Source organism: Aptenodytes patagonicus, chromosome 9, assembly GCF_965638725.1.
Source record: "Aptenodytes patagonicus chromosome 9, bAptPat1.pri.cur, whole genome shotgun sequence".
NCBI classification, from domain to species: Eukaryota; Metazoa; Chordata; class Aves; order Sphenisciformes; family Spheniscidae; genus Aptenodytes; species Aptenodytes patagonicus.
This window is the reverse complement of record NC_134957.1, coordinates 21,186,714-21,209,426: the sequence shown is the minus strand read 5'-3', so window position 1 is coordinate 21,209,426 and position 22,713 is coordinate 21,186,714. Positions and strand designations below refer to the sequence as shown.

The following is a 22,713-nucleotide window of genomic DNA, read 5'->3' as shown; positions in this document are numbered from 1 at the left end:
TCCAAGTGCTTGTCTGGGTCTCATTTCTAAGTGTTCAGCTGCCACAGAGAACAAAATATACACGTTACGGTTGAGTGCAATGCCTGATGCAATGGAAGTTCTTTTTATTCCAGTGTTATCTCTAGGCTAGTTGATTAAAAGGCTCTTAATAGCAGCGCTGGAACACACTGATGTTAGCTTAGGGCCATTATAAATTACTGTGGCACATACCACCATAGTCTAGAGATAATCTCGTCTGTTCTCCTGGGGTGAAATGGTTGACACTGAGGCCTCCTGTGAAGTTTATCTGCACAGAGAGGGATTGTGACACTTCCAGTCCCTTTAAAATAAGGGAATTTAAGCCAAGTATAAACGTATTCCTACAGCCACCTGCTGATTTCCAGATTGTTACCCATTAGGACAGCTGAAATGTCATCAGATTAAAGATCGTCACAGTTGCATACCTCTCACCAGACCAAGAGAGCTCTCTTGCACTTTCACAGTTCCCCTTCCACACCTCCATTTGTGCCCCGGAACACTCTAGGCTATCTGACAAGGTAACACTGCATATGGTTCAACAGGGACAAGAATTAAAATGTGCCTTACTAGGTGTTGCTGCATATTTATATCTCGCTTTTTAGATTCTCTCTGCAGAGGCTCTTTACAACACCTAGGACTCTCTTCAGGGTCCTGTGCTTTCTCTGCCGCAATGTTGATATAGCACACAAATAAGAGTACAAAGAAGCAAGAAGCATTGAATTTATACCAAAAAACAGCCAGCCCACAATAGCAAGCAGTAGTTCTGTAGGAGGCCAATCTGGACTGTAAATACCGTGAACAACTGATGAAGCCCAGAGGCTTGGGAAGGTATTGATTTTCTTTCCAGTACTGCTGTGCTTCAGCCAATTCTGCTACAGGTTGCTGTTTCCTCCATGTGGGTGTGACACTGCCTGAGACAGTGAGGGGCAGGGATGAGAAATGGGATGGTGCCTTATTCTGCAGAGCTCTAACTACAGAGGGATGTGAGGGCGTTACAGGGGACCAAGGCAATCTCAGTATCTACCTCAGAGCAAAGCTCAATGGGGATTTGCTTTTTAGCAGCTCTTGGAGGAGCAGGGAGGGCGGAATTGAACCGCTGATGATATTCCTCTCCATGCTGTCAGAGAATTTCAGCTTAAATCAGAACGTGTGGTGCACATAGGATGCAGCTGTGCACCACTGCAGTTTTATGCTTTTATTTGTTTGCTTCACATTTAAAGGTCTTTGAGGATGGAAGAATACAGCATCTGTCTAGACTTGGCGTAAATACTGTCCTCTTTCCCTCCACTGGTCCTGACAACTCAGATTTGCCCTCTGTATGCACAAAAGAAACAAAATTTAAAGGAGTCTTTAATATTGAACGAATTTGAGTATTTAATTCTTTGTTGTATAAAGAAACACCTATCTGACCTTTTTTGTCTACTGAAAGGGTACCTACTCGTGAACTGGTCTGGTAGTGATACTTAATAACGTAAGCAATTCAAGTCCTATTTACTGAGATGGGAACTGCTGCCTAAACTTGAAATAATTTCCTTTGATTGGTCTTAAATCCAAGTTGATTCAAGTTTACTTTAAACAGTTTGGATAAAAGATTTGTTTTTATCATGTTAAAGATGCAGGAGTCCTTCTTAGCTCTTTTTACTGGGTATTCCTCAGACTTTCAGGAAAACTGAGAAAGTCCAAAATTAGCATTCCTGTCATTCTTATATTAAATAGAAATTGTAAGTGCAGAACAAAGTTGTGGGATTTGGGGTTTTTTAACTAAGATTTGGAAGGTTCCTTCATTTGCAGGTCCTATATGAAGATGTTTGAAATTTACAGGCCGTGTTTAGATATTCAAGTTAAAAGAAAAATTAAAAATTATCAAAGACCCCATCTGGAGTCTGTCGGTTTAATTTTTTTATCTCACTCCTGATTTACATATATCTAAATAAAACTTAATCTTTTGTCTTGCTTTGAGAGGAGATGTTCTCTTCCGCTGCCTCAATAAATATTTTGTAATACTGTTTCACGCTGTCCTTTATGTGAATTACCTGTTTCAGTGTCTCTGATACTTTTGGTTTAAAGATCCTTATTATTAGCATTAGTTTTCAGCTGTGAATTGCTGGGAATGTCTGTTATATGAAGAACTCTCCTCCCACCCCCAAATGTATTTTCATTTGCCTCCTTTGTATGCACGTATTTCCTTGGTGAATGGTTTTATCCTCAGTATCCTAAGGCATTTCTAACAGCTTACCCTCTTCTCTCTTCTACTAGTACGTCTTTGATGTTAAGAAGACTGAGGACAAAGTGTTGGTCTCATTACAACAGGAGGATCGCCGCAAATATAAGAAAGAAGGGAAAGGAGACAGCATCCCGATTGGCTTTGAAATATTCAAGGTAGGCAGCCATCTGCACTCCCGGTTCAGAGTTTGTTCGGCAGTCCTGCTTCATCCTGGCAATGAGCTCTTTGGCAGATAGAGGCATGATTATCGTGGTGGGGTCTGGCTTTCCTCTCAACATGAGCTTTGCGTGTGTACTGCACTCAGTCACCAGAGCTGACATTAGACAGACTATTTGAACTAAATTGAATTTAGTTCAATTCAAATTCTATTTGAACTAAAGGAACACAAGTCATTTTTCCCTATTGCAAAAGAATTTTAAGTGCTTTTCCTACCCCAAGCTTTGAAGAGAAAGACAAAAAAATATTAACACTTGAAACATAGAGGGTTTTTTTCTCCTTCTCGCTGGAGGCTCCTGCCTCCATTTCATCAGCAAATACCACCAAGTGAATGAGTTTGAAAAGTCTGCAGTTTTTCTTTTGCCACTTAGAAAAAAGAGTCAAGGGTGTTTTCAAAAGCTGGAGTAGTGAGTAGGAAATGAGCGTATGTGAAAAGGAACCCAAGGGATCCGAAACAGTAATTTAATTGCACTCCCGGGGCAAATGGAGTAAAATGAAAACATACGAACTGAAAGAAGGAGGAAAGCAAGAGAAACAGCTATGCAACTGCTTTTTCACTGAGGATCAGGATTATCTTATCATCTGTTGCTATAGCTAGTGGGACTACGCTGAGTCTATGGCCCTACCCTAAAAAATAGTCAGTTTTTAACAGTCAGTTAGAGCTGCTGACATCTGCATCGCACCTATTCATTTGACAATCACCTGTTAACCACATATATTGAAAAGCGTCATTACAGAAAGTAGCAGAATTTACCTTGCCTTGTTTGTGGCTGTATATCTAATTTGAAAAGGCTTGGAAAAGAAAATCACACCTTCAGAAAAGTATCAGTGCTCTATTTTTATTTCTGTTAAATATTTTTTCTATTTCAAAAGTGTTCTAACCCACCAGGCTCATTATCATGACTAAAGGCCTTTGGAAGACCATGGCCTAAATTATCTGAAGACAAAAGAGAACTACCAGAAAAGAATGTAGGGCTGTCCTTGGCCCCAGGAGCTGCTTAAGAAATAGGTTTATTTTTTAACTGTGCTGTCGCAAACATCAGTTCCCTGAAGAGGATGTTAATAGTTAAGCACAGCTTCAAGGCTTAGAACAAAACATAAATGGTTATTCTGTGGCTTTTGTATTCAGGAAAGGACAATGAAAATACAGATGTGTGCATCTGGATTGAGAGCCTGCTATGTAAGACTGGAATGCTCCCTCTACATGCTAGAGAAAGGAGGCAGATGAACCTCAGCCTCATCTAAGATGGCAGGGTAGCTCAGCGGGTGGAGTCCTTGCAGTGTGCATGCATCTCTGAAAGTATTCAAAACTCTGCAGTAGCATTATGTCTTTGTTAGTGGATGCATGTCTTTGCAAGTCCCAAACTTTCACCTCCACTTGGGGCTATACATGTATATACCGATGCAATGAAGTGCAGAACAGCACTGCTTGGAAGTCTGTGTGGGCTAGCGCTTGGAGCACTGGGTTGCCCGTCAGGACTCCCTCTGCCACAGCTTCAGTGGGTGAAAAACCATTTGCCAAAGCATTTGCCTTTATTGCACATTGTCTTTTCTGCCCATGAAAGGCTGTGTGATGCGCAGGGAAAATCCTGCCTGTTAGCTCTGATATCCCTCCTTGCATTAATCCCTATACTGCTCTGTGGCTGTAGGTGGAGGATAACAGAAGCTATCGACTACACAAGCTGACTGTGCAGGAGAGAGTGGCCACATCTCTGTACATCAACACACGCACTGTGTTCTTGAAGAGGATCCTTAAGCAAGGCCGCTACATCCTTATCCCAACTACGTACCATCCTGGCATCATTACAAAGTTTATCCTGAGACTCTTCACAGATGTGCCATCAAAACTCAGGTAGGTTGCACTCACAGCTACGTGAGATCTTCTCTTGTCCATATTGGCTGTGCTTCCTTGGAAATGGTTGCCTGGTTGCCCTCAAATATCCGTGACTCACTAGCTCGTATTGCTCCAGAACTAGGCCCTTGAGATGCTCAGGGTCACCCCCAGGAATCTCCAGGTGGCTCACTGGGATTTGTGCTTGGTCAGGACATTTTTACTTAGGAACTTAGTGGACAATTCAGTTTAGGTATTTTGACCTTTTAGTTTGGCTTTTGTAGTTGCCTCCAGTTCTAGGTCAGAACGCTGAGCACTGGTGCTTGCAGTTACAGTTGATACTGTTTATTTCTTTGACCATCTCCTTTGTCTGCGAGGGTAAAACTAGTGTTTCGTGAAATGAGGCCCGCTGATTTTTTTCTTGCTTTGATACTATTTTCCATTATTTAAAGGTGTTTTTTCCCCCACTTTTGCTGCCATGCGAAGGATGACACACATTTGGTTTACTTTGCTTTGCTCTGTTTTTATTTCTTAAGTCCATCAATTCTGTACCACAAACTTCCAAAACGGTAGATGAGGAAAGAGTCCAAATCTCATGTTCTGAAAATGCCAGATTTCCACAACCATTGATTGTTTGCTTGACATTCGTTGCTTCAATTGCTTTTCCCATCATTTTTCAGGGAACTGAAGGCAGATAAGCCTAAAATGACATGTTGGAGTCTTCTTTGCGGCTATCCACGCAGAGTCACCCAAATCAAAATTCACTCTGCAGAGGGTTTACAGAAGCAAGACAGATCAGGCGGTAAGTGTAAAGCAAGCCTGGAAGAGTGGAAGGGGCTTCTTCAGTCCTCTAAAGATGATCTGAGTTGATATGTAAGCAGTCAGAAATTATCCAAACAAACTGAAGATTTATGGGATTTTTTTTTTCAGCACGTTGTAAAATCTGATCAAAAGGAGAGACCAGATGAATAAGATGATGTAAAATAGCAAGAGTTATGTGTCATCTATGCTGGTCCAGATGGGGAGTGGTAGCCAGAGCCTCCTGAGAAGATTTTTGTGGGGATTAGTAAGAAATTCACCTTTCAGGGTTATGTGTTTTCTAAATGGAAAATATCCAGGGAGACAGCTGAATCGCACAGACTCGTGTAGTATATTACACTTACCTCAGCAATGTCATTCACGGCCTTCAGAGCACTTTGTTCTTCATTACCACAAGCTTAATAGCACTTCAGGGAGGAAATTATGATTTTCAAACAGACATTTTCAGCTGGGTAAACTGGGACAGGGAGAGGTTAAATTACTTGTACAGGACTGTGTATCTGCTTGACTAACTTGATGTCCTGTGACAAGGTGACCAGCTTAGTTGATGAGGGAAAGGCTGTGGATGTGGTCTACCTAGACTTTAGTAAAACCTTTGACGCTGTTTCCCACAGCATTCTCCTAGAGAAGCTGGCGGCTCACGGCTTCGATGGGTGTACTCTGCGCTGGGTCAAAAACTGGCTGGACGGCCGGGCCCAGAGAGTTGTGGTGAATGGAGTTCAATCCAGTCGGCGGCCGGTCACGAGCGGTGTTCCCCAGGGCTCAGTTTTGGGGCCGGTCTTGTTCAATATCTTTATCAATGATCTGGATGAGGGGATCGAGTGCACCCTCAGTAAGTTTGCAGACAACACCAAGTTGGGCGGGAGTGTTGATCTGCTCGAGGGTAGGAAGGCTCTGCAGAGGGACCTGGACAGGCTGGATCCATGGGCCAAGGCCAACTGTATGAGGTTCAACAAGGCCAAGTGCCGGGTCCTGCACTTGGGTCACAACAACCCCATGCAGCGCTACAGGCTTGGGGAAGAGTGGCTGGAAAGCTGCCCGGCGGAAAAGGACCTGGGGGTGTTGGTCGACAGCTGGCTGAACATGATCCGGCAGTGTGCCCAGGTGGCCAAGAAGGCCAATGGCATCCTGGCTCGTGTCAGAAATAGTGTGGCCAGCAGGACTAGGGAAGTGATCGTCCCCCTGTACTCGGCACTGGTGAGGCCGCACCTCGAACACTGTGTTCAGTTTTGGGCCCCTCACTACAAGAAGGACGTTGAGGTGCTGGAGCATGTCCAGAGAAGGGCAACGAGGCTGGTGAGGGGTCTGGAGAACAGGTCTGATGAGGAGCGGCTGAAGGAACTGGGGTTGTTTAGCCTGGAGAAAAGGAGGCTGTGGGGAGACCTTATTGCTGTCTACAACTCCCTGAAAGGAGGTTGTAGCGAGGTGGGTGTGGGTCTCTTCTCCCAAGTAACAAGCGATAGGACAAGAGGAAATGGCCTCAAGTTGCACCAGGGGAGGTTTAGATTGGATATTAGGAAAAATTTCTTCACCGAAAGGGTTGTCAAGCATTGGAACAGGCTGCCCAGGGAAGTGGTGGAGTCGCCATCCCTGGAGGAATTTAAAAGCCATGTAGATGTGGTGCTTAGGGACATGGTTTAGGGGTGGACTTGGTAGTGCTAGGTTAACGGTTGGACTCAGTGATCTTAAAGGTCTTTTCCAACCTAAATGATTCTATGATCTACAGGTCAAAGGAAGTGTCCTGAAGGACACTAAAATGTCTTTCTGGCACCTGATGTTGACAGTTAATTAGGAGACTTGTCCAGTTGCCATTTGCTTCCTCACTTTCTACTCCTGCTCTCCATCTGTTGGCCTTCATTTTCCATGACCAGTTCAATAGAAAAAGGTAGACACATCCAACACTGAGTGGTCGGTAGGGAGAAAGCAAAGGAGTAGAGATACTACAGTGAAATTGGAACAGGAAACTGAAGAGGTTCCTGAAATGTCTGCTGTGGTTGCTGCAGATAACTCTTCAGCTCCCTTCAGCTTAAGATGCGGAGCTCAGTTGCATTAACTTCTTGTGGTAGAGAAGGTATTAGACTTAGGCCTGTGGTACAATTCATCTTAAGCCTCACAAAGCAGCTGTAAAATTTCTCCCACCAGCTGGCTACAATTTTATTCCAGTCCCCTTTTCATAGTTATTCCTGGTACCCACTGAGTGGTGACTGAATGTACTTTTCACTGTGAAAGCCACTTTCTGTTAACTCTGGTTGTCTCTTCAGGAATGTTGGAGGGAAGAGATATAGAAAATTGATTCAGTTCATTTCTCTTGGTACCTTTCTTGAGAAACAGGAGCTGCAAACACCTCAGTCAAACAAGCGGTATGGCTCCACGTTCTCAGCAGGGCAGGATGGATGGGTGAGACTGAAGGGGCTATATGTGACAAGAATAGCAGAGCAGTGCATTGAAAAGAGGCAGTATGTTCTTGTTCTTGCCCTGTGAAGGACGTTTTCGTTTTTAAGGCTGGGGTTTTTTGCTTTTAAAATTCCTTAAACATTTTTCTCTAACATTCCCTGCGGTAAAGCAATAAAAGCCAATTCTCCACCCTTAGCATTTCACAATCCTTAGCACAATTACAGTCTTGATAAGATCATTAAAAACAATTGCCTGCAGCTGCCAAAGACCAGGCTTCGGCTCAGAGAGCGTTGTGGGATTTGGTGCATTGTGACACAGACCCTCAGGAATATACAAATAGGACTTACAACCGATGTGTAATAGATACTCTAACTACAGCATAGCCCAAATACCTTTAGGACCCAGTACTACCACATGTGGTCAGGTTGAGTTGAAGCATCTTCTTCCACTTTGATTTCAGCATCCAGTGTTGGGCTGATGGTTACCCTAACAGAACTGAAAAGGTAACCTATTGTGGGAAGAACTGTCTATAGGAAATGGACTCACAGATTTTCTGTTTAAACCTAAGCAAAAATTCTGCTTGATTATTTTATCTGCTGAAAAAATGCAGAATTGGGTCAAGTGATACTAGTTGTGAATTAATATTGAGTTCATCAAGTGGCTGAAAAAAAATCAATCTATCATTGTCAATTTTTTTCTGAAGTGTTTCCATTTCCCTGTGTGAAACAACATGCCATTTTTAAATTCATCAAAAACATAAGGGGTTTTGAACACAAAACCTAAATGAATCTTACTGTTTGACTTTGAATAAACTTCACCAAAAAAGTTAAAATATTTTCCTTTTGTATCAACATAAAGATAAAAGCCTTTGTCTCTTTTCAGCCTGTAGTTCCAAACCTCATCCATTCAGGGGGCACTGAAGGAGAGCTGAGTGACTTCACTTCAGTAGCTTCCCCATTATCTTGAATTCTGCTGTGAAATCCCTGTTTGAGTCTTTATTAGCCTTTTATTTCCTGTATCTCCAACTCACAGAGTACATTCATAGATTGTCTTGCAGAATGCCACATCTTATAGCAGCTTCAGATAAATGAAGTAGAGAGAGTGTATAAATAAAAAAAACATGAAGCCAAATGTGCACTGCTGACATTTGTGCTACACAATAAAATCAAGCTGTGCAATGACAAGGACAATGTCCATAACTGGCACTCTGCCTTCTAAGGGCACCTTGCTGGGAAATTTGGCAAAGCTCCCGATTGATACTAGAGCCCATTTTTGGTAACACAGAAAGCTGGGTATGGTACGTTTCTCACATTTGGGGGTTTTTTTGGTAGATTAAAAGAGTGGCTATAGAAATTCCCTGAAGCACATTGTCTGGCTGGATTGTAAATTTACACTAGGAAGTAGTGTGTCCAGGGACATTAAGTATCCCATATTCTAAGATTGCTTCCTAATACTGCCAAAAAAGAATACAACTCCTTGTCATCTCTCGTCTCCTCTCTGGCTTCTCTGAATCCACATCTGGACCCTCTCCCATGCTTATCTCAAGGAGAAAGAGCAGACAGGCATTTGAAAAAGACCAGCTTTCTCTGAAGTGAGTTTAGACCTCAAAATCACATGGGCAGTTACCGAAATACCAACTTTACCTGCCGCTCCTGCAGCGTTCCCTGATGTGAACTAGACTTAAAACTCAACAGCAGCTTCCTGTCTAATCGATGCTGTGAGATGAGGGAAGAGGCCACACAGCTATTGTCATTGGGAGTGACAAGTAGAGGTTTCCTTTCAGGTTAGGCACGGTCACTATGTTTATTCAAGTAGAAGATAGGTAGATTAAGTGGTTGTGTTTGCCTGCTGCTAAGAGAACCTCACACAAAGGTTACTTATTTTCTGGTGCGAAGGTTGATGGCAACTTTCTGCTATGTGAGCTGCTGCATCTAATTAGCCCCACTGCATTTCACCAGGGTTTCCTGACTTCTCCTTCACCTTCTGATCTGCAGCATCTCAGCTCTCAAGCTGCTGCTGCTTTTCTTATGCTCAGTCTCTGTCATTTGTCAGCTGTATTCCCCCTTGTCCAGCTGCCTGCCTGGTTTGTCACTATCATCCCTTAGCATAGAGAGAAGACAAAACATGATGATAAAGGAGGAGGTTATGATTCATTCTGAAGCTTCTGAGAACGGAGACACGGCATTATATCTCTGGGACAAACTGTCCTGAAAACATCAGGATGTCTCTATACTCTGACATTGGGGTATGCAGTTGCAGAAAGTAAGAGCAGCCTGAACAGAGATACCTTTTTTTTTGATATAACTTGGATAGAGGGATTTTAGACTTGAATGCACTGTTCCCCACATAAGCCCATCACTGTCATCTGAGAGTTGTGCTTAGCACAAATTTCTGAGCAACTACTTAAAATTGGAAGAGAATGAAGATTGCATAGCAAGTGCACACCCAGCCTGGTTCATGAGCTGGTTGTCATCAGAACCCTGCTCCTGGCCAGAGGAAGGTTGTTTAATCTCTATTTTAAATATTTATTGGAAAGCTCCTCCTTGCTGCTGTCTTTGATCTATTGTCCTGTCTGGAAAAAATAATGGATGATTTGCTGTTGTCAAGAATAGGGGATGAATCTAGCTGCCCAGACTCAATTCTGAATGCATATAGGCTGCTTCTCTTGGAATCACCTCTCTCCAAGTTAGCTTGTTCTGAAGCTGATCCAACTATCTGTGAGCCAAGTGCAGTGGCAGGTTTGCAAGAAGCTGAGGAAGCACTGTGTGCTTGGAGATTTTCTGTCTCTCGTTCCCAAGTCTGTCTTAAAAATTGCTCTCGCTACTGTCTGCCACACTCTTTTCCCAAGAGCTTATCTTTGAGAACAAATCACCTTTTGCATTTTTAAGTCTTCCTACTGAAATTCCATGTTGAATTTGCATGTTTAATTGCCTTTCACCACTTCTTTTCTAAACTAGGTATTGTGATCCCCGGTATGTGGCATACGTGGTAAGCAGAGTATCTGGTACCTTTAACGGCAGTTGCCTTGGGAGCAGTTTGAGAAATAGAAGGAAGGAGAAGGCAAAAAGCAGCTGGTAAATATCCAGTCAAAGCATGAGAAGGGAAGCAGAGAGAAAATGGAGCAGAGGTGGGGGGAGGAGGATTTATTGATGCCAGTGGAAAGACTCCCTTTTATTATCTTTATTGCAGGAGAAGCTAAGAGGTATCACATGAGGAAAGACTCAACTGCAAAAGGCAAAACAGCCTGTTCTAATTCCCAAGGCAGTGCTTGTGTCTCAGCACTGTGTCTGCTCTGTTTGGCCCATGCCTTTTTCCAGTGACTGAGTGTCATAGCTCTCCATATACCAGGAAGAATGGTCTAGCCGGAGAAGAGAGGGAATGTCTCTGAAAACTTTTTCTCAAGAACAATTTCTAGAAAGCCTTCTGTGTTTGGTATGGTGCTAAAGGATGTGGATGTTAGATCCTCGGTCCAATTCTCAAAAAAAAAAAGGTTAGCCTTAGACTACTGTGCGTAGATTTCTTTAAGCCTTGGAAATGTCATTACTGTTCAAGTGTTTCTGGCTTTTACAGTTTTCAACTTTTTCCTTTGCGCTGTTCTTTCATACAACTTCCCAATACAACAGCATGGCCGTAGGACTGAGATGAAACAGTTGTTTATACACAGTATGGTGTTCAAGGCATAGCTTGACTCATATGTGTGCCTGAGAACTGAACCCAGTCTTCCTTCCAGAGCAGTTGCCAGAGTAGCAGCTCCAGTTGTTTTCAATCCCAGCTCATGGTGAATACTAGGATGTTGCTTTTCCACGTTCATAGCCATTTCTGCATTGTCTTTGTACTGTAAATAAACCAGGCCCAGAGCTGCAAAGAACTGGGCCAACTGTAGCTGAGAATGTCCCTTGTCTCATCCCACATATGCCGCTCTCCCATTTCTTTCTCTTGTTCTGGAATTAGAGCCAGTCACAGAATCATAGAATAGTTGGGTTGGAAGGGACCTCCTAAAGGTCATCTAGTCCAACCCCCCTTGCCGTGGGCAGGGACATCTTCACCTAGATCAGGTTGCTCAGAGCCCCGTCCAACCTGACCTTGAATGTTTCCAGGGATGGGGCATCCGCCACCTCTCTGGGCAACCTGGTCCAGTGCTTCACCACCCTCAGCGTAAAAAAATTTCTGACCACACAGCAATGCCATCATGAGGTCATGCTACGCAGGTACCTTTCATGTTCCTCTTCTACCTCTCTCTTTTTTCCTAGCTCTTTCTGAGAATTTGAATCTGTTTCTTTCAAATGTCAGCTTTCCTTTTCCTTTCACTTAGCAAGTCCCTTCATTAACAGCTCCCTCTTCCAGCAGCTATGCCTGTTACCTCTTTAAGCTGTGTCCTTTCCCCACCCCTTCTTATGCCTTTTATCTCTTAATTACTGTTGATGATCAGATGTTGCTTTGCTCTTTGCCTTCCGCCAAAGTACCCATTTGATTCAGATCCATTTTCCAAATCTCTTTGCAAAGGGGGGAGCTTTTCCATCACTGATTACACAGCGTGGTGCCGCCCCATGCCCCAGAGCTAAATCCACACATTCAGTGACACAGAAAGTAATTGCCTATCAGAAAAGCCAATACGCCGCTACCTGCTATAGAAAGTGGGAGATGTTGTCAGGGTAACAGGCCTGTCGCATGTCTGGCCAGGTGTAATCATAGCGCAGCATACGGAAAAATCTGTTTCTTTCTCGTAAGTGGAAGTAGCTCCTTCTGTTTTGGATGTAGCTGTTACGTAGTTTGTTTGCGTGAGATGTTGGTATCCGTTCTTATAAATGAGTGACGTGTTTGAGGAAAATCATCCCGGGTATGAATTGTTAAAAAACGAAAGCTGCCTTAAAATTGTGCTGCCTTATGGCTGTCATTCCAGTGGTGGCATTTTCAAGTAGATGTTGACAAAATGTGTGTAAGAAACGATTGCGAGCCTGACTTACACACATTCAGTGGGTTTATTTAAAATCCATATCTAAAAAGTAGCAAGGTGTGGAAAAACAGATATGCTGTCATTAACAATACGAATGGACAGAAATAGTTGTGTTGAAATACAAAAAAAAGGTAGTGCCTGTGTTTAATTAAAAGTTAATTAGAAAGTGGAACGGTCCGTTCTATTTGAGGATAAAGACAGGTGTTTCTAAATCGGTTCTTGCTCCCTATTGGAACGGAAAGAATAGATCAACATTTATAACAAAGTAAAAATGTTCAGTGTAAAAACAACAAAGCATTTCTAGAATGTTGAATAATCTCAGTGGGTTATGTATGATTAAAGTGTAATTTAAAACAGTAACTAGGACCTATAGCAGATACAAACATGTTGTGATAACATAAACTTTAAAATTACATTGATGCAAATGATAGAACCAAAGAAATTGTCTCAGGTTCATGGGAATGAAATGAGAAACTGGGGAGGATTTGCTTTGACAGTTTCCTACAGAAAACTTGGTTGAAACCAGTGCACTCCTACAAAATGTTTTTGCATTTTGACAATATTTTACTTTCTGGAAGAGAAACTGCTTCTTGAAAACTACCTCCTGACACTAATACTCATATCAGAATACAGTAGACAGCACTTTCAAGCTAGGCAGTCTAAAGGTGGGCACTGAGATGTGCATTCAGTGATCTAAAAGCAGTTCTGTGTGGTTCCTGTCCTTGCCCTCCATAGGAATTGTGGATGATGAACAGGCTTTACCTTCCATTTTGGCCCAGGCGCCCAGAACTACATATCAGACTGCATATGCACAGATGCATTTTGGCTCTCACATATAGAGCAGTGTTGGGGAGCTTAGAGTGTCACTTTGAAGACTTTCTGTTAGATGAGCCAGGAGGATGCACAGGAAGGGAATGTGGAGAGATCACAGTCCCAGTCTAGGAGTGAGCTGGTTTCACAGCAAATGGTGCTTCGTTTCCAGCTCTGAGCATCCAGTTGTTACCAGAATGAGGTATTTCACCTCTGCTGGTGATGGGCAGCTAGCAGCGGATGTGACGTGCTCTGGTGCCCTGTTCCTGCGCTCAGTAGCAGTAGTGCTGCCAGGCACAGGAGGGGATTGCTTCTGCTGGGTTTCTGGGCAGGTCTCAGCTCCCATTCTGTGTCCTAAGAACTGTGCTGCTGATTGTGTTTTAGGAGCAGATCCCTATGTGCTTATCAAGTGTGAGAACCAAAACATGCGCTCCCCTGTGCAACACGATACGACCAATGCCATCTTCGACACACAAGTGGTTTTCTACAGAAAGAACATCGACAGTCCTATCATCATCCAGGTGAGATAAGCCACGCAGGGTGGGCTGCTCAAGGCGGGTAGGGGAGCACGACAGCATCGCTGGGCTTGACATGTGCTAACTCTTCCTCCATGTGACTGATACCCAGGATAGAAGTGTGAGAACCTCTGCTCCCCCTGAACAGCCTGGAGCTATTCAGCTGTTCTACTGATTCTCTAGTCTAGATCTCTTCCATAAAACAGCAACTGATGACACTTAGGGATTAGAAGGCGTATTTCATTCCAAGGCTTTGAAGGAATTTACAGAATTACCTTTTGCCTCATTTGGCATCTGATGAAACAGAGACAAAGAAAAGCCAAGAGTTGTCCAGAGTCAGTGTTTGCAATAAAACCAAAGCTAAGGCTTTTTAGAAGTTTGTTACCTTCAATTCTAGTCCTGTGGGAACTAGACCACACTGTTTAGCTCAGCACTAGCTGGAGAAACAGAGCTTGGTATTTAGATGAGGCAGTCCAGGAAAACTTTGGGAGGGTGGAATGGCATTTCAGTTTGATACACACAGTTGTTTAGTATTAGACACATATTAAGGACTATGTCTTCTTCATCAGCGGAGGGAGATCTTACAATAAATCTGTGAATCAATTCACTGTGGCATATAAGTGCCAGAAATTGAAATAGCTTTATAGCACTGTGTTGCAAGAAGAGATACATTTCTGACTTTTCACTGCCTAATGCAGTACTGGTGCATAGTACTCCTGTGCCACAGTACTCCTCTGAACTAACAGGTATATTCTACAAATATTATAACTAGAAGGAGGATGATAGCGGTGTTATCCCCCAAACCACAGACTGTAGTTATGGATTAGAGGGAACTGATACAATAGCTGATGGCACATGGTCTGTGTTCTTGGCATGTGTAGGATTGCCTAATCCTTAGAAAAGATCTGATTTACACGTGGGACCTCACCCCATCTCTCTACAGTATGCAGCTCAAACACTTTGACTTTGCCAGGATAACTGAACGTTAGATGCTAATGAACTTCACAGACCAAACAAAGACTGGCATGTGAGATTGGCAGCAAAACCCACTATTAACACCATTTCAGTTGCTGCTTGCTATATGCCCAACCCCACCCTGAGTAGTGATAAAGGACGTGTCCAAGGACTCCAAAACTACTGCTGTCCCTTGCTCTAGCGGTGTGGACCTAGCTCTAACACGGTCAGAGGAAAAGCACTGAAGACGTTGCAGAGGTGAGCACAAGCAGGCAGAGTGGCACAGACTGGCTGATTGCATGTAGGTTTTTACTGCTGATGAGCTCAAACAGGCAATTTTTATTCCTCTTCTAGGCAGGCTGTGACCTAGAAAGCAAAAAGCTGCATTTAGCTCCTTATTTGCATAGTGTATGTAAATGAGCATGCAAATCCAGAATCTCCCACATGCTTTCTAGGCAATTAGCTAAATTTAGATGTACGCCCCCTCCTCACTGCTTTTTCAAGGGGTTAATGGGGGTGACCCTCCTCCAGCACAACCCTTTCAGGTGGAGTGTGAGAGAAGCACTGCTTCAGCTGGCTTTATTTCTGTTCCCTTGTCTCTAGGTCTGGAACAGCAACATCCTGTGTGACCAGTTCCTCGGACAGGCAGTGCTGGCAGCTTCACCCAGTGACCCCAGAGAACAGCAGACTCTGCAGCTCCGAGGGAGAGGCAGGCGAGAAGCAGCCGACATGCCAGGTCACATCACCGTCAAGGTTTTTTCCAGCGATGACCTCGTGGAGCTATGAATACCAAAGCCCCGCAGAGCCAGACAGAGCTGTCACCTCGCAGCAGGGGGGCTTGTCTGTGCTTTCTGTGCAAATGACTCGGGAGCAAAGGTTGCACATAATCATAATCGCTTTAAAAGGAAAAAGCCCTCTAACTCTCCACATTATCATGGATAACAGGGAGAGAGGCTTTTAAAGAGGGAAAAATACGTATTTATACATATATATGTTCATGATACAGCAAATACAGTAGAAGAGGGGCCAAACTAAACGTTAGCAGATAAGCTCATTAGGATGTGACCATCTTCCCCAGCAGCATCTTTCAGGAGGTCTCGGCACATAAGCTGGAAGCACACGTGACTCTTCTCACAGGTTCTCGGCACATCGTCATCGGTTCCCAGCAGTGGGACTGGATGCAGGCAGGAACAGCTGCATCTCCATGGTCACGTACCAGCAGGCTGGTGGGGTGGCAAGCACAAGGTGTATTCGCGTGGCTCAGTCCTTGTTCACTGCCAGGCTGTATTTGGGAGGGGGATTTTTTTAATCTTTGATTGGAATTTTTTTCCGCATATAGGCATATAAAATTCTTGATGAATTTCATTGTTACTGCTGCAGATCAGATGTTTCTGTTCCTTGGCGAAAATGTCATTACTCAAGGAGTTCAGTCATAGGTCATAGCCTTAAGACCAGGTGTACTAGGGCAACATTAAAATGGAAGGGCAGGTCTTGCAGTGCCTATTTGAACACCACAGCAAATAAGAGCTTTGCCCGCACAAAGGCTCTCAGATTGACTTTCTTATTTTTCTATTCTCCACCTCAAGCTGATGACTCACAAGTTGATATCTCTGGCCAAGAGAAGGGCACCTCGCAACTCAGCTGTGGTTTTGCTCAGAGAACAAATTCAGTAATGGGAGCTTCCTTGCTAAGGAGGCTTTGTTTAATCCACATGAGGCTAAAAATGGAATAACACTCCTTTTGGTTCATTAGATGTGATGGGTAGCACCAGACTGAAAGTGGACAAAATTAGCTCATGGCAAGGATGGGTTTGTAAAACAAAGATGCTGTGCCCTGGCAGGTATCAGGTTTCACTCTCGAAATTTTGCATTGGTTTATTGCTGACAGAGCTGACGTCTTTGATGACATTTAACTTGGGTATAATGGAGGACAGGTATCATTTCATATTTCCTTCAAAGCAGGGTTCCAGTACAAACTTTCTTTTAACTTTTGCATATAGCCCGACGGCAGGGTTTCCTCATAGCAGACATTTAGATGGCTGCTAGACGAAGGTCCATCCAGGGGGTCGCCTAGGGTGAGGCAGTCAGCCCCACGCATTATGACTGCCGCTGCTAAGAAAAAAAGGAGGGTAATTGTCATAGGCAATTCCCTTCTGAGGGGAACAGAGGGCCCAATATGCCGACTGGACCCATCCCACAGGGAAGTCTGCTGCCTTCCTGGGGGCCGGGTCAGAGATATTACTAGGAAACTCCCTGGTCTGGTACGGCCTTCTGACTACTACCCGCTGCTGGTTATACAGGCTGGCAGTGATGAGGTTGCAGAGAGAAGTCCAGAAGCGATCAAAAGGGACTTCAGGGCACTGGGGCAACTGGTTGAAGGATCAGGAGCACAGGTAGTGTTTTCCTCAATCCCTACAGTGGCAGGGAAGGATACTGAAAGGAGCAGGAAAACACACCTGATCAACACGTGGCTCAGGGGCTGGTGCCATCGGAGGAATTTTGGCTTTTTTTGATCACGGGGAGGTTTACACGGCACCGGGCCTGCTGGCGACAGATGGAGTCCAGCTATCTCACAGGGGGGAAAAGGATTCTCGCTCATGAATTGGTGGGGCTCATCGAGAGGGCTTTAAACTAGGTTTGAAGGGGGAAGAGGATAAAACCAGGCTCACTAGTGATGAGCCTAGGGGTGGCATGCCGATGCTGGGGACGAAATCGATAGCCCAGCTCAAGTGCATCTACACCAATGCATGCAGCATGGGCGGCAAGCAGGAGGAGCTGGAAGCCATTGTGCAGCGGGAGAGATATGACTTAGTCGCCATCACAGAAACATGGTGGGGTGACTCTCATGATTGGAGTGCTGCAATGGATGGCTATAGACTCTTCAGAAGGGACAGGCGAGGAAGGAGAGGTGGTGGGGTGGCCCTGTATGTTTGGGAGTGTTTTGATTGTCTAGAGCTCAACGATTGTGATGATGATACGGTCGAGTGTTTATGGGTAAGGATGAGAGGGAAGGCCAAGGCAGATATCCTGCTGGGAGTCTGTTATAGACCACCCAACCAGGATGAAGAGGCGGATGAAGCATTCTGCAAGCAGCTGGCAGAAGTCTCTCAATCGCTAGCCCTTGTTCTCGTGGGGGACTTCAACTTCCCAGACGTCTGCTGGAAATACAACACAGCAGAGAGGAAGCAGTCTAGGAGGTTCCTGGAGCGTGTGGAAGACAACTTCCTGACACAGCTGGTAAGTGAGCCTACCAGGGGAGGTGCCTCGCTCGACCTGCTGTTTACAAACAGAGAAGGACTGGTGGGAGATGTGGTGGTCGGAGGCCGTCTTGGGCTTAGCGACCATGAAATGATAGAATTCTCGATTCTTGGTGAAGTAAGGAGGGGGGCCAGCAAAACCGCAACCATGGACTTCCGGAGGTCAGACTTTGGCCTGTTCAGGACGCTGGTTGAGAGAGTCCCTTGGGAGACAGTCCTGAAGGGCAAAGGGGTCCAGGAAGGCTGGATGATCTTCAAGAAGGAAGTCTTAAAGGCGCAGGAGCAGGCTGTCCCTGTACACTGTAAGAAGAACGGGCGGGGAAGACGACCGGCCGGCTGAACGGGGAGCCATTGCTGGGACTCAGGGAAAAAAAGGAGAGTTTACCACTTGTGGAAGGAGGGGCAGGCAACTCCAGAAGAGTACAGGGATCTCGTTAGGTCATGCAGAGAGGAAATGAGAAAGGCAAAAGCCCAGCTAGAACGCAATCTGGCCGCTGTCATTAGAGACAACAAAAAATGTTTTTACAAATATATTAATGACAAGAAGAGAGCCAAGGAGAATCTCCATCCTTTATTGGATGCGGGGTGGGGGGAACATTGTCACCGAGGATGAGGAAAAGGCTGAGGTACTTAATGCCTTCTTCGCCTCAGTCTTTAACAGGCTAGACCAGTTACCCTCAGGGTACTCGGCCCCCCGAGCTGGAAGACAGGGACGGCGAGCAGGATGAACCCCCCATAATCCAAGAGGAAGCAGTCAGCAACCTGCTACGCCACCTGGATGCTCACAAGTCTATGGGGCCGGATGGGATCCACCCGAGAGTGCTGAGGGAGCTGGTGGAGGAGCTCACCAAGCCACTGTCCATCATTTATCAGCAGTCCTGGTTAACGGGGGAGGTCCCGGATGACTGGAGGCTTGCCAATGTGACGCCCATCTACAAAAAGGGCCGGAAGGACGATCCGGGGACCTACAGGCCTGTCAGCCTGGCCTCGGTGCCGGGGAAGGTTATGGAGCGGTTCGTCTTGAGGGCGCTCACAGGGCATGTGCGGGACAACCAGGGCATCAGGCCCAGCCAGCACGGGTTCATGAGAGGCAGGTCCTGCTTGACCAACCCAATCTCCTTCTATGACCAGGTGACCCGCCTAGTGGATGAGGGAAAGGCTGGGGATGTGGTCTACCTGGACTTCAGTAAGGCCTTTGACACTGTCTCCCACAGCATTCTCCTAGAGAAGCTGGTGGCTCACGGCTTGGATGGGTGTACTCTTTGGGTAAAAAAACTGGCTGGATGGCCGGGCCCAGAGAGTTGTGGTGAATGGAGTTAAATGCAGTTGGCGGCCGGTCACGAGCGGTGTTCCCCAGGGCTCAGTTTTGGGGCCGGTCTTGTTCAGTATCTTTATCAATGATCTGGATGAGGGGATCGAGTGCACCCTCAGTCAGTTTGCAGACGACACCAAGTTGGGCGGGAGTGTTGATCTGCTCGAGGGTAGGAAGGCTCTGCAGAGGGACCTGGACAGGCTGGATGGATGGGCCCAGGCCAACTGTATGAGATTCAACAAGGCCAAGTGCCGGGTCCTGCACTTCGGCCACAACAACCCCATGCAGCGCTACAGGCTTGGGGAAGAGTGGCTGGAAAGCTGCTCGGCGGAAAAGGACCTGGGGGTGTTGGTCGACAGCCGGCTGAACATGAGCCGGCAGTGTGCCCAGGCGGCCAAGAAGGCCAATGGCATCCTGGCTCGTGTCAGAAATAGTGTGGCCAGCAGGAGTAGGGAAGTGATCGTGCCCCTGTACTCGGCCCTGGTGAGGCCGCACCTCAAACACTGTGTTCAGTTTTGGGCCCCTCACGACAAGAAGGACGTTGAGGTGCTGGAGCGTGTCCAGAGAAGGGCAACGAGGCTGGTGAGGGGTCTGGAGAACAAGTCTGATGAGGAGCGGCTGAGGGAACTGGGGTTGTTTAGCCTGGAGAAAAGGAGGCTGAGGGGAGACCTCATCGCTCTCTACAACTCCCTGAAAGGAGGTTGTAGCGAGGTGGGGTCGGTCTCTTCTCCCAAGTAACAAGCAATAGGACAAGAGGAAATGGCCTCAAGTTGCACCAGGGGAGGTTTAGATTGTACATGAGGAAAAATTTCTTTACTTAAAGAGTGGTTAAACATTGGAACAGGCTGCCCAGGGAAGTGGTGGAGTCCCCATCCCTGGAGGTATTTAAAAGACGTGTAGATGAGGTGCTTAGGGACATGGTTTAGTGGGCATGGTGGTGTGGGGTTGACGGTTGGACTCGATGATCTTTTCCAACCTTAATGATTCTATGATTTCTGTGTTGTCAAGCTGTGCAGTGATTTTGGCAGTGTAAGAGGCTCACTGTGTTAGACCTCTTCGAAATGGATTTTACATGGTTGCAAATTCTGGTCTTGAAAGTGAAGCTAAAGGATGACTAATCTGTCTTTTGTACAGCCAGGAAGTTTGGATTTCTGTGTACCTCATAACCTCTTCAGCCATTTTGTGCAATTTTTATAATTTACAAAATGGCCCTCAGTAGCGTTCATGTTTTCACAAAAGGTTTTGATGTCTCCTCAGGGCTCCAAAAGGATCGTTGCTGTGGTAGGAAAATGCTTTCTCTGGCATGTTGGAGAAGGAATGTAAGGCCATGAATGATATTATACTGCCATCAGCTTAGTTGCATGGACCAAGTACATAAATCCAGCTCTTTTTAAAAACAGCTTGGGCTCAAGCCATTTTGCACACAGAGCATTTGTCAGATATGAAGTACATGCACTTGACAGCCCCACAGGCAAGTGTAATTCTTCTCTGTAAACTCATAGCTTCAGAGTTGCTTACTCTCAGATATGTTTGTAAACTGCAATTTTTTAAAAAAAAGCATGAACTTTTTCATACAGACCAGAGCTCGGGCAAGCTACACGGCGAACTGCAACTCAGTCTGGGCTGTCCTAGCCCTGCACTAAGACCTGTTTGCCTCGCTTTTCCTCACACACTATTCTATACCATGGTAGTTGCTTCTGGTAGCTTGCCACCAGTGTGGCATGAGGGGTGACTGCAGCCCGTTGGCACACCTTCACCATACGGGTGGAGAGCACCATGCTGGCATTCCAGCATGGTTAAAGCCCCGCACTGCAACTCGTAGGGCAGCAAGGCATGCAGGAGAGCACGCTGAAGCAAAGCAGAACAGGTCATGTCGTATCACCCCCTTTTCAGACAGACTTTTCTCCAGGGGCTGTTCTGTATGAGATGGGTGCAGTAAGGAGGGGTCGGCTTGGCCAGCTGATTGATTTGGGTCAGCATTTAGCCTGAAGAAGGTTCCTCTCAGAGATAGCACCCAGCACGGCCAGGCTGCTTTCCCTTCTGCGAACTGAGGCAGCCGGCAGGAGACCGGAGGCTTATGCCTCCCTGCCCCAGTATTTGCCTGATCCGAGAGCTTGCCTGAGCTCATCAAGGGCACAAAGCCACCTCGCCTCCTAGCTGGAGCGGGGGTCCCTTGGCTGTTTCCTTTGAGCCGCGCAGCCCTGGCCTCCAGCTCCCAGCACCGCCACCCCACCTCAGCATCTGTGTAAGGGTCGTCCCCAGCGTCAGCGGGGCAGAGGGAGCTTGACCAGCAAATCTTTGTCATGTACAGCCTGACAAAGAGGGAAGTCAGGGTGGAGCGTATAAAGGTGATGATTTTTAGGCCTTGATACTTATGTCAGCTCAAGACATTCCCACAGTTTGTCCCTGTGGTATGGGGACAGGGGGCCCTTGAACACCAGTGCTGGCCAGGCTGGAAATGGAGCTCTGTTGCTCTCTCAGCATTGCCCCGAGGGTATCGCAGTCCAGTGCTGGTAGCTGTGGGAGGTTCAAGCATGCTGAGACCAAGCAGAATGTTTGTACCTCTGCATTTATTAATTTTTGGAAGTAGTCGGAGCAGGCAGGATTTGCCCATCAGCAGGAGCTGATCCCACCTGGGAGCACGACTGGCTGTGCTGATTTACGGAGGCTTCTGGCTTCTCCTCCCACCCAGGCACATGGGAGATGGGAGCAATCCCATCCCAAGGTGAAGCCAAGGCAAGAGCAGGTTGAAAGGCGCTTCCACTGCTGCCTGCTCCCTGCAAGAGAGCCCAGGCTGGGCAGGGGACAGTGCCCACTGATCTGCAGGCTCTTTCTCCTGTTGTACATCTTGCCATGCACTGAAAGCAAAGCCAGCTCTGTGGGTTTTTGGCTTGCAGGGGAGGTAGACGTGAGATGTTTGAGATAAGAGGATTGCCTTTTCAGACAGACACAGGAATTTAAGATCAAATGTTACCAGAGCTGGGCAGTAATTTTAACAATTCTTGACAACTTTTAGGAAAACGAAGGGTTTTTTTTTTGTGGGGGACTGCATTCATGTACGCACTTGGGCCACCTTCAGCAGAGAGTTTTGTCCCCCAAAAATTAAAACAGAGGGAAATAGCTGGAAAATGTTTCATTTCAACCTTTCTTTACTTTTCAATATGAAGTGACCTAAATAAAAGGTTAACAAAAAAATAAACGTGTTCAGTAATTTCTGAAATGAAACAGTTGGTTTCAGATAAAAGAAATCGTTCTGGGATGACCCCAAATGACATTTTTCAGCTTGCTCGAGAAGACAAATGTATCATCTCACCTGTTCACTGAACAGTTCTCCCTCCTGCCTTTTACTTCACAACTGCTCCCTACTTTCCCCCGATGAGTTCCCAGCTCATCACGGTCCCCTTCGTCCT

The 22,713-nt window shown here is 45.8% G+C and overlaps 1 protein-coding gene across 2 annotated transcripts in view; it reads left to right on the top strand.

Annotated features, from left to right (window-relative positions):
- The window catches only part of CAPN6 (calpain 6), a 69,293-nt gene extending 52,155 nt beyond the window's left edge, over positions 1-17,138 (top strand). For both annotated transcript variants that reach the window (XM_076347400.1, XM_076347402.1), the window contains 5 exons: positions 2,275-2,397; positions 4,108-4,310; positions 4,970-5,091; positions 13,651-13,787; positions 15,339-17,138. In XM_076347400.1, the coding sequence (XP_076203515.1) occupies positions 2,275-2,397; positions 4,108-4,310; positions 4,970-5,091; positions 13,651-13,787; positions 15,339-15,521 (768 nt within the window). In that variant the 3' untranslated portion in view covers positions 15,522-17,138. The remainder of the gene's footprint in view (positions 1-2,274; positions 2,398-4,107; positions 4,311-4,969; positions 5,092-13,650; positions 13,788-15,338) is intronic.
- The last annotated feature ends 5,575 nt before the right edge of the window (positions 17,139-22,713 follow it).